Consider the following 11,453-nt stretch of genomic DNA (forward strand, 5'->3'; position numbering starts at 1 on the left):
CTTGTGCTAATATATGGTCATTCCCTGTATGAAAATGTTTTTACTCCATAGACCAGACTGCACTATTTTCTCCCAACTGGTTGTAGGCCTGGTACGCTGGTGCTGTGCAAATAAAAATACTGTGTCTTCTGTAACTCATTTATAGAACCCCATTGTAAAGCAACCTGATCATCCTTCCCCCATGGTTGCTGATATTTTCTTTAAAAAGAGGTGCTGCTTATTTGGATTTTTTAATATAATTTGCTAGTTTAAAAACAAGCAGAAAAAAAAATTTTTTTGTGTTTTATCTAAATTTCCTTTGCCATCATTACTACTGTTCCAAGATACTTATGTGCAAAATGGAATAAATCCCATCTTTCTATACCTAATTTCTTGATTTATTCAACTGGTCCACAGTCCAGTTTTTGCAGCATCAATTCCTTATATGGGAATATTTTCTCAAATCCTGAAGTATGACTTTTAACAAACTGAACAGGAAGTAAAAATTGATTATAAGGATGAACCTTTTGTTTGCAAAAGTGTGTTAGTGTGATCACTAATAAAAGAAAGGGAAGTTTAGAAAAAGTACAAGAAAAGGCTTTGCTGAAAAGTGATGTTTTTTTACCATGTCTTAGTGTAGAGATGGTCTCTCTAACGTGGAAATTGTTTTCCTTCAATTCATATTAAGCTTGACAGGTGAGTTGGGGCACCTACTCTCTGTGGGGAGGACATGGTTGATTAGCTTTGATCTCCTTTTTTAGTGCTTAGTCAAGGAGCAAAGCGAGGCCTCATCTATACTTAAAAATTAGATCAAGCTAGCTATGTTGCTTAGGGCTGTGAAAAATTTCATGCCCTGAGCACTGTAGTTAGGATGACTTAATCCTCAGTGTGGCTAGGTCAATGGAGAAATTCTTCCATCAACCTAACTGCCACATCTCAGAAACGTGGATTATCTGCATAAATGGAAAAAGTCTTTCTGTTCGTGTAGCAATCATCTACACTACAGTTCTACAATGGCACCCGACCAGTTGTAGTGTAGACGTACCCTGAATTACTGAAATCTCCATCTACAACTCTGTAGAAACTGAGTAGATGGTATGTTTGAGAGACAGAAGGGCTAGTCCATTAGCACAAGCAGCATGAATAGCTGAAGCATCTCCAAAAATGCTAAATACGCTGTAGCTTCTGGCTCAGATTGACATATTTAGGTGAAGTAGTTTGTAGAACTGTAATATACTGTGAATCTCATTTGACTGTATTTTAGGCAAGGCGTTTAAGTAACATGCTATAAAGAGAATGAAATGTTGTGAAGTCTACATCCATAAAAGACTTTGCACATGGCAAATTTACAGCTTGTTTGTTGTTTGTGTAAATAAAAATATTACTAGGGGAAAGCAAAATGGTTGTACTGTAACAGATTCTAAAGTTATATTGTCATTAATCTTTGTTAATACATTTCAGTTTCAGCACTTAAGTTTGCAATTTAGTACATTACACTTTTGGAAAATGTTTATGGGCAGGGGGTAGAATGTTCTTCTGCTTGATTTTTTTGAATGGGAATAGCTTTTTATCCTCAGTTTTACTCCTATTGATGTTTCAGTGCTGCACTCCCAAAATACACAGACTAAAACATATCATAGGATAGACATGGTGGGTGAGGTAATAACCTTTTATTAGACCAACTTCTGCTGGTGAAAGACACAAGCATTTGAGCTACACAGAACTCTTCTTCAGATCTGGGAAAGGTACTCAGAGTGTTATAGCTAAATACAAGGTGGAACCTACAATTAAGCATAAGGAGTTAACATAGGTTGCAAGAGACTATTCAGGATGAAGTGGGCAACTAACACCTTTGCAATCACATGACAAAGGACAGTTAGCGGATCATGGCTTGTCGTAATGAGAGTGTCTGTTCAGTCCATGGTTTTTAGTGTCTAACAAAGTTATGAATTTCAGCTCCCAGACTCATCTTTTGAAGGTGTTGTGTAGGTTTCCTTTTGTGATGAGGACTCAGAGGTCAGATACAGAGTGATCCTTGTGTGAAAAGTGCTTGCTCATGGGTGACAGGGTATTTTTGTCTTATCGTTTTTCTGTGAGAGTGCATTTTAGAGCATAGTGATTGTCTTGTTTCACCCACATAGTTATTGTATGGGTATCTGATGCTCTGGATAAGGTACACCACATGTTATGCTAGGCATGTGTAGGACCCAGGGACATTGAAAGGTGTGTTTTGCGGGGTGTTCATCCACCTAATGGTGGAGATACATCTGCAAGTTTTGCATCTGTTGGTCTGACATGGTCTGGTGCTGCTTTGAGTTGGTATGTTCTGGTCTGTGGGGAACTTGCTTCTGCTGATGACATTGGCAAGGTTGTTTGAAAGTCAGAAGAGGGCGGTTGGGAAGGTTTTTTCAGTGTGTGGACCCCATCAAGTAGGAGTTGTATATATTAGATGATACCCTATATGGGTTCCATTGTGAGGTGATTGGTGACAACTGGTGGTTTGCAGTTGGTGGGATTTTTTTTCTGTATTGAAGTAGGTTCTCTCAGGATATCTGGGTAGCCCATTCCATGATACAGTCTACTCCTGGTGGAGTGTCCTTGTTTGGTGATGGCGGTTTCGAGTATGTCAAGATGTATATCCCAGACTTTCTGCTTGGAGCCTATTTTGTGGTATCTTGAGTGCCTGGCTGTAGACAACAAATTTCTTGGTGTGCATAGGGTGGTTACTGGATCTGTGCAGGTAAGTATGGTGATCCATGTGGAAGGGAGCTTTTGTCCCCTTACTGAAAGTTAGCGGGGCTTTTTGGTTGCTCCTCTCCCAATACCAGGAGCAAGGAGAAGGGTCAAAGAGGAATCAGGATCTTGAGACTGACAGGTCCCCAGGCCAGGACCGGTGGAGAGAGGCCAGCACTCCAAGTCAGCTGGATGGAGAGGGTAGGCAGGCCAATCAGGGAGTCAAGAGCCCAGGGCCTGTCCTCTGTGTGAGCTGGGGCTGCCAGGACAGAGTAAGACAGAGCCAAGCAGAGCATAGCAGGCCAGAGCCAGAGCTGCAGCCCAGAACAGAACCAGGGAGGGTACAACAGCCAGAGGAGCAGCCCAGAGCCAGGGAACCAGAGCAGTAACTGAAGATGAAGCAGCATTGGAGTGATAGTGCTGGGTTGAGTCTCTCACTCTTGTGGCAGGTTTGTGTGTACTTGTGTAGTGGAGGGGCAGAGATGAGGAGGAGACAGGCCCTTTCCCAAAATTTGTTGAGAGAGCATAAGCACCAGACCCAGAGGGGAATGTGGCCAGAACCAAAGGTGGAGAAGAGGTTCTTTTGCAGAGCCCAAACCCATCTTGGGTGAGTGCCACGCCAACAGCATCACAACAGCACATCCAGGTCCAGGAAGAGGACACCAGACTTGAAAATTTGTTGTTCATGTAAAGTCTATTGCACTTTAGGGACTGCTGCATTGAACCTTACCCAAGCCATTTCCTTGCAGTGCTTATGCTGTGACGTGCTCTTTAATCCCCAGAGAGAGAGTTTTTGGTGTAAATAAATTGTATATATGTTTAAGTGAACTGCAGTGTGTGACCAGAGTCCTGGGGGGTGGGAGGGAATGCTCAATTAGGGCAAACTGCAAAGAATGGGACAGACAATCCCTCAAAACTGGTGGTTATTTTAATACTTAAATTCAAGCCAGCAACAAAACAGCTTCTACAATATCTTACTGGTTACACAGAAGCCAAAACACAGCTGCCTTAAAGCGACCACAGCCTCAGGCACCCACCCAGACAGCCAAGTCAAATATGATGGAGATTATTGAAAATCTTGTTCATCATATGAAAAGCTCTGTCAATCCCAAAGGATTAGACACACTACCTCCCAGGTTTATGAATAATTCAGATTTTACCCAAATACATCCTTACAGCCAATTTTTAATTAAACTAAAATTTATTTAAAAAGAGGGAGAATATTGGTTCAAAGATCATTATACATCCAGACATAAGTACAGTTCTGAGATCAGTTTCATAGTAGTGATGCTGAGCTTTGGAGTCGCAAAGAGTTCTTAGAATTAGTTTTAGGGTTTCCAACTTTGGTTGGACAAATTCCTGGAGATTTCATCACATGACAGTCCTGGAGAGTTGGCAACCTTAATTAGTCCATAGGTTTAGTCGAATGTCCAATACCAGAGTGATCCAAGTGAAGTTGGAGACCTCGATTTTGCAACTCATGCTCCCCCGATGAAGCATATACAGATTTGAGATGAAAGGATCGGGTCCCAAGAGTCCTTGATACAGTTCCCGGGCAATACAGAGTCCTCGGTGAAAGCTTTTGAAGTAACCTCCGGTTTCCTAAACATCACTGGTAATTAACTACATGGATTAACACAAGGTAATTATCAATTAAGCGGTTTATAGACCTTTTAACACAGACAATGACATTATTTCACCCAAGTTTCATCTACATGTTAATATTTCCTTTTGATCTCTGAATTAACAGAGTACAGCCCTAGACAGGAATTGTTTGGTTACATTGTTAAATTTTAAAAAGATGTAGGTAAACATAGACTACTACAATTACTATCTTCTTAAAATTCTTTAACAATGCAAGTTTACATTTTAAAGCTCTCACCTATTTAACATGGAATGGCCCTAATTACTATTCACATACTTTTCTAACATGTCTTTAAAGGTTGAATCTGGGTCAATTCGTCTGCAAGTTGCTTAACCCTTTCTGGCCATGTGTCACACACTGATTATGGGTTAAAAGGGTAACAAGTGAGTAGGGGCATCCTCGTCCCTGCTTAGAGTTGCCCATGGAGAGACTGAGGTAAACAGCCAGGGACTCCTAGGCTAGCCCTCCCTGTGTGATGCGAGTCCTGCTCACACAGGGACTGAGAGGGAAAGTCAAGGTGGGCGGGTACCAGGATAAAGTTAATTGGGGCAGAGACTCAGATCTTTTGGTCACTCAGTTAGCTGTGGTACTGTGCGAATAGAGAAATTCCCCTACTGTGGTGGAACAAATCCCCCACTTACACGTGGGCTTCTTGTATATAGTCTGTAGGGTTCCATTGTTGAAGCTGAACATGGTATTCAGGAAGTTGATGCTGGTGTGGGGGTGTTGGTTGTTGAAGATGTGATAAAAATATATGAGGGAGTTTAGGTCAGCTCTCCAGAGGATGGACATCTCATTGATATATCTGTCATATCATTGGTTTAGTGGTGCATATTTCCAGAAATTCTTCCTGGAGCAATCCTTTAGTACCCATGGCTGTTCCCAGGGTTTAGACAAAAGTGTTAGGGTTAGGATAAAATGGCGATGTTTGGGGTGGATATAGGAGTGTGGTCCATTGTCTTGTAGGTATTTGAGGCAGTCAGCAATGCCATTACAGAGAGAGATATTGGTGTATAGGGAGGTGACATCCATGGTGTAAGGGTGGTTTTTTTGAAGGAGGTTGTTAATGTTACGGCTTTTCTGGAGGAAGTCGGTTGTGTCCTGAAGGAAACTGGACTTTTGTGTGGTGAGTGGTTTGAGGATGGTTTTTGAGAGTCCTGATATTCTTACAGTGTGACTGCCATGATCAGATGTGGTGGGTCTTCCTGGGTTCCCTTGTTTGGGTATCTTGGGAAGCATGTAGAAAGATCCTTGGGGCGGGTTCATTGGGGGCGGAGAGGGGTGAGGTTGTAGAGTTTCTCCTGAAGTTGTTTGGAGAAGGATTTGATGATACCCTTAAATTCCTCTGTGAATAGTGGCATGGAGTCTTCTCTGAGGTTTTTATTAGTAGGTGGGGTCCAGAGAGTTTTGGACCAACCAAAAAAAGATATTACCTCATCCACGTTGTGTCTCTGAAATCTTGGGACCAAAATGATTACAACACTCCATAAAACATATAGATATTATCTTGGTTTTGGACAAGTAATGTTTAAACTAGCTCTCTAAAATCACTTACAATTCCTCTTACTGTTGAGCTGAAGGCAAAAGTATCCTACTCGCTTCTTCTGTGGATGATTTTCACCTTCTTGAAATGGGAAGCATTTACTTCAAGCTTCTGATTTGCTTTAGTCTTTGTTGTTAGTTTGTTTGGTTTTTTTTTTTTTTTTACCAGTATAATGAAGTAATTGATCTCTTAAGGAGAAGCAAGAGAACCTGTTGCCTCTTCACTGTATCACGTCTGAACTTCTGTTTCTGGTTGACTTCGTTCTACTGGGGTGTTGGCAACAGTTCTCTCAAGCTAAAATTGCCACCGGTTGGAAACTACTGTCTTTTCCAGTGCTCTGGCCAGTTTAGGGGAGGGCAAGCATCACCAATACTAATTTCGGGTAAACTCTCTTTCTTTTACAGACATTACAGGTGCTCCTAAGTTGATAAGACCAGTCACAAGGTATCTCATAGAAACTTAAATTGGTGTGTCTGCACTGAATTACGTCTTGTGCCTGGATACCACCTCTGCGTGACTGCACTTATAGCTTTTTACTGTCTAGAGATTACAAAATAAAAGCTTGCTTTTTAATTGTAGAGAAATGTAAAGCGTAAAGACCACATTGACTATCAGAAGGAAAGGGTTGCTTCAACCCTAGATCGCCTAGCACGCCACGTGGAGGTAGAGAAACAACAAAAAGAAGAGAAAAACAAAGCTTTCAAGGTACAGTGGATATTTTGTTTGAATAGAGACATTTGCTGCACAGTTTGAGCCCCAAGTGTGTGTTCCATTTTTATCTATTAAATATTTTAAAGAGACTTAAAAGTATATTTTAAATTGCCATATCGTTGGCCTACTTCAGAAAGCCACCAGTCTTTGTTCTGTCAGGGCTTTGAGTTGGAAAGGCACATTGGGATTTGGTTCTCTCTTAAAGCCACGACTCCACTGTGGGAAGTTGGATCAGGAATCTGGGGATTCCCACAGAGGAGAACCCCTCACAGTCTGACAAACTCCAGAGACTTCAGGTCCCAAAAAAGACAAAAGTAAGGCAGCAATTTGTATTGTTAATGAGATAGTGGAATAAAATCAAGGTTTAAATTCTTCTTTGCCATCCCACCCTGAGGGAGTGTTTGCTGGGGCTTTTCTCCTCAGAGAGGCTCCCTGACAGTGCTTTGTAGCAGGCACACCACCCCCCGCCTGACCTTGAAGCTTGTCTGTACATGGAGATAAGCCTGTCACTGGAGCTGGTTAGAAAATGCTGATTTGTCAAAAGTGAACTGTTTCACAGAAATTAGTTGACTTCAGCAAAACTTCATTTAGGCAAAAAAATGCAATGGAGCTTTCCTGTAAAGTTGAAACATTCTGTTGTGGAACTTTTTTGTAATGTAATATATCAATTTTCTACCTTGAAATGGCACTTCATCTCAAATTTTTACATTTTAAAGTAAAAATCAGAACAAAATGTTTTCTATTTTATCAAAAAAAATGTTTCAATCAACAAACAATTTTATTTCATGAAAAATTTTTAAATTTTTTATTTTGTTGCAGAATGAGGGGAAAAAATTAAATTGTGGAATTTCTTGCAAAACAGAAAATCCAGTTCCTGCCCAGCTCTTTCTGTTGCTCCTATGATGCCCTGCACCAGGCTGCAGTATAATCAGAATTGTACCTCCCTGTGGCCCCTCACTGTGCCAGGGAAAAGAGCTCAGAATCTGAAAGGGGGTCTCTCTCCAACCCTTCCCTTCTCTATGCGCTACCTCCACGTGAAAGCCTAAGGAATACTTCAGGCAGTCTATGACCAGGGAAGAGGCACATGGAAATTCCATTTCCCATGCAGTTGCACTATCATGGGATCACAGGGAGGTGAAAAATCCCTTCCGGTGTTCAAAATGGCTCCTGCTTTATAGAGTGAAGCCCCACGTGCTATTAGGTCACTCCTAATATATTTACATGCCAACCTGGAGGAGAAGAAATGTACTCTTTCAGGCTCCTGGGGCTATCTAGCAGACTATTCTCACAATTGAGGTATTTGTCCCAGCACCCCTCCTTGGTTGAGTGGTCCCCAGACCAGCTTGTTACCTCCTCCTGTAAACATCCAGGAGAAATACAGTAGAACCTCAGAGTTACGAACACTAGAGTTATGAACTGACCAGTCAACCACACACCTCATTTGTAACCAGAAGTAGGCAATCACGCAGCAGTGACCCAAAAGAATAAAAGCAAATACTGTGCAGCACATTTTTCTTCTGTCTCATAAAGTTTCAAAGTTGCATGACGTCAATGTTCCATTGTAAATTTTTGAAAGAACAACCATAACATATTGTTCAGTTACGAACAGTCTCCACTTCTGAGGTGTTTATAATTCTGAGGTTCGGCTGTACCTTATGCACTCTCCTGACCAAAAAAAAAAAAAACCCACCCCAACAAAAATCCCAACCCTAACACACAAACCCACAAAAACAAAAAGTGTAGGACTTTTCCAGGACAGGAGGCCTGTGGCTTACAAGGAACTCATTAATATTAATAAAATATATTCCCCTTCAAATTTTATTGGATACTTGGTTTCCCATAGACTCCTCTTTTGGTGATCTCATTCAATCTAAATGAGATCTTCTGGTTAAAACTATTGTTAAATTAAAATGTTGCATTTAAAAAAATGAAATTTGATAAATTTTGGGAGCCTAAGATTGGTGAAGCAGTAGCTCCACCATTGAAATACAGTCACACCTTCAGAAGAGGACTTGCTTCCAAAAGATCCCAGGAACCATGAAAATGTAGACACACTGCACAGCAATTTCAAAGCCACAGCTATAGCCATTCAGTCCAAAAGTTTTTCCTGTACTTCATTAAAGAGAGCCTATTATATGTCAAATAAATGCCTCTTCATGGAGGGGTCTGATCCTTGCTTGAAGTGAGATGTCTCGAGTTCTGTCCTGGTCAAACTGATCTGAGACAAGAGCAGTGGCTCAGAACTCTGTGTCTACAAGGAATCACACCCATGAATACCAATCAGTCATCGTAAGTAGATACCTTGTGCATCTAAATTTACAGGCAAAGAACTGTTCTGGGAAACATTAGAGAATTAGCAGCTGAGATTGCTGAGGTGTCTTGATGCTCACTTCCAAAGCCAGCATAGCAATTCGTTTGTTTCTATTTCTCTGCAGAGACATCCTTTGGTAGAAAGGTGCTAATGGGCTGGTTCCCACAATATTCCTTAAAAAGCTCTTGTTTTATGTAGGGCAGTGTCCATTCTGCCTGAGCTGAAAAGTGGGTCTCTAGTTCTAGAGCCTCCAGCAACACTGGAGGCTCCAGAACTAGAGTCTCACTTTTCAGCTCAGGCTACCAGGCGAGTTCTTCAGAGCTGTACTAACTCTCAAGCAACCAATTCTTAGCGTTAAGACAACAAAGTGATACGCTATATTAATTAGCCTTTAGGCAATTGTGTGTCCATGTCATCTTTAGAAAAAAATTCAGTTTGTTCAATTATATTCTGGTCATTTCCCAGACTACAAGGGTAGGTTGAATGAGGTCAGAGCATGCTAGCAGAAAATGATGAGGTAAGAAATGTCTCATTCTGCTGCACAGCTTCTCTCCTCATTCATCACTAACGGGAAGCAGTGAATCACAGAAGTAGTGGGGGGGAAGGATATGGAGTTTTAATAGTTACAAGAGAATAACAGGCAGAATGGACATTGCTTGGTTCTTGCTAATCCTTGCCATTTTCCAACATTTGTCAGCCAGCATGGAATTTGCTGAATTGTATAATGGGAATACTTGAACTTTTTATGGTGAGACTAATGTGAGTTTTTTCAAAGCTATTGAAATGTCTTTGAAAATTATCTACAAGTTTGGAAGCCAACATTTCCAGGCTTCCCATGAAAAGAAGCATTTGTTGATAATACTCAAACAAAATCAACCAGAAGAACCTCCACCCTTCAGAAGATACTGCACAGTATCCAAGGTGCTCATGGTACAGGCATATACTTTCTTTACAAGTCCAAGAGCGCTTATAAGGAAGCGACCAAGTAATATATTTCTTTAAAAAGAAGGAACATCATCTGGGTCCAACACGTGGTCCTGGTGTGGCGTGTGGGATACAAGAGCTACCTTAACAAGTAGCCTATTACGTGCACCATACTACTGCTTGGTATGTTTTCAATAACTGATTTATGCATTACAACTACATACCCTCAGTTGCCTTTTATAACCTGTATAAATTCAGATGACTTTTTATCTATGATAAATGTATTGAATCCTGTAAATCCCATGTCTGCTCAGGGCAATGTCCAAATTGTGATGAAATGCCTTGGCCAGTGAGAGATCATGATAAACAGGATTCTGATATGTTGTGTGTTTTACCATACGTTTCCTGCTGCTTTCATGCCATTTTGTGCCTGGCCACGTGGTGTTTGTGGGGCGTGAGGAGCCTAACCGATGTGGGAGTGTAGTGGATAATGGTGATGAGGGTGGTTGTTTTGTTTGTTTGTTTTTGTTTTAGAGACCAATCTATTGGGGAGGGGGAAGGATGGAGGCAGGGAAAATAGCAACTGAGCAGAACTCTAAGGGAGGTGCACAAGGATGGATATTTCTGCCCTTTCCTGTAGCTAAATTCACCTGATTATAAAGATATGGCATTACGCAGTCAGAATCTAGAAGAAGGTGCCCGGGACCCCTCAAAACCCACACCAGTGGGGCATATTGATTAAAATGACATTTACAAGATGAGTTCCCCTCGTCAGCATTGTCTGTTGCTGCTGAGCTGTCTGATGTCTCAAGGAGGCCCTAGTTATTTAGGGGACGTGACATCCTCTCTAGTCCAGGGGGTGTTCAGACCCCACCATTTTGGCTTGCTTGCAGCCCCAAGTGAGACTGTTCAGTATAACCAGGGATTAGTGGTGCCCTTCTAGGCAAAATCGTATCCTGCTCTTCAGAATAGGCCCATGTAGTGTTTGTGCCAAAGGTAGCGTTCCTTTCTATTTTACAGGTTTTTGTCACAGCTCGTTGGCTTTGCTTCAGCACAGGAAATTGTCCTGGGAGTAACCCAAGTCCTTCATTTGTTGTGATGACTGCAGTTAAATCTTAGTGCTCTTGGAGAGAGGAGTCTGGATGTGCTCCTCTCCCAAGAGGACAAAAGAATCCTGGACCTCTCTATGGGACTGCACAGAAACACAAACCGTAGTGGTGGCAGCAGCTTAAGGATCTGTGCACTTGCACCAAAAAGCAAGTCCAAAATAGAGACTTTGGGACTCCCGGATGTGTCATTTAAATAGAAGGGGAACATCCAGTCCAGATTACCCTGAAGCAATGGAGTACAGACACGTGACCAGACAGATCACTTCAGATCTGAACCAATGCAGTATCACATAGCAATGGGGAAGACTAAATTAATCAGTGTAGTTATATCAGAATGGCAATGCAGCCACATTGCTTTTACACCAGCGTAACTCCCACAGAAACAGAAGCAAGTAGATTCAGATGGAGTGGTGAGATTAACTGACACAAGACAATTAGTGTGTGGACACAAGGCAGTGTCTTCTTGGAGGGGAAATGTTTCCAGTGCAACTTTCTGGT

General features: G+C 41.6%; 1 protein-coding gene across 5 annotated transcripts in view; it reads left to right on the forward strand.

Annotated features, from left to right (window-relative positions):
- ZNF451 (zinc finger protein 451) overlaps nucleotides 1-11,453 on the forward strand; it is a 69,136-nt gene that overhangs the window by 16,011 nt on the left and 41,672 nt on the right. For all 5 annotated transcript variants that reach the window (XM_077812650.1, XM_077812646.1, XM_077812647.1 and 2 more), the window contains one exon: nucleotides 6,480-6,605. In XM_077812650.1, the coding sequence (XP_077668776.1) occupies nucleotides 6,480-6,605 (126 nt within the window). The remainder of the gene's footprint in view (nucleotides 1-6,479; nucleotides 6,606-11,453) is intronic.

Source organism: Eretmochelys imbricata, chromosome 3, assembly GCF_965152235.1.
Source record: "Eretmochelys imbricata isolate rEreImb1 chromosome 3, rEreImb1.hap1, whole genome shotgun sequence".
NCBI lineage: Eukaryota > Metazoa > Chordata > Testudines > Cheloniidae > Eretmochelys > Eretmochelys imbricata.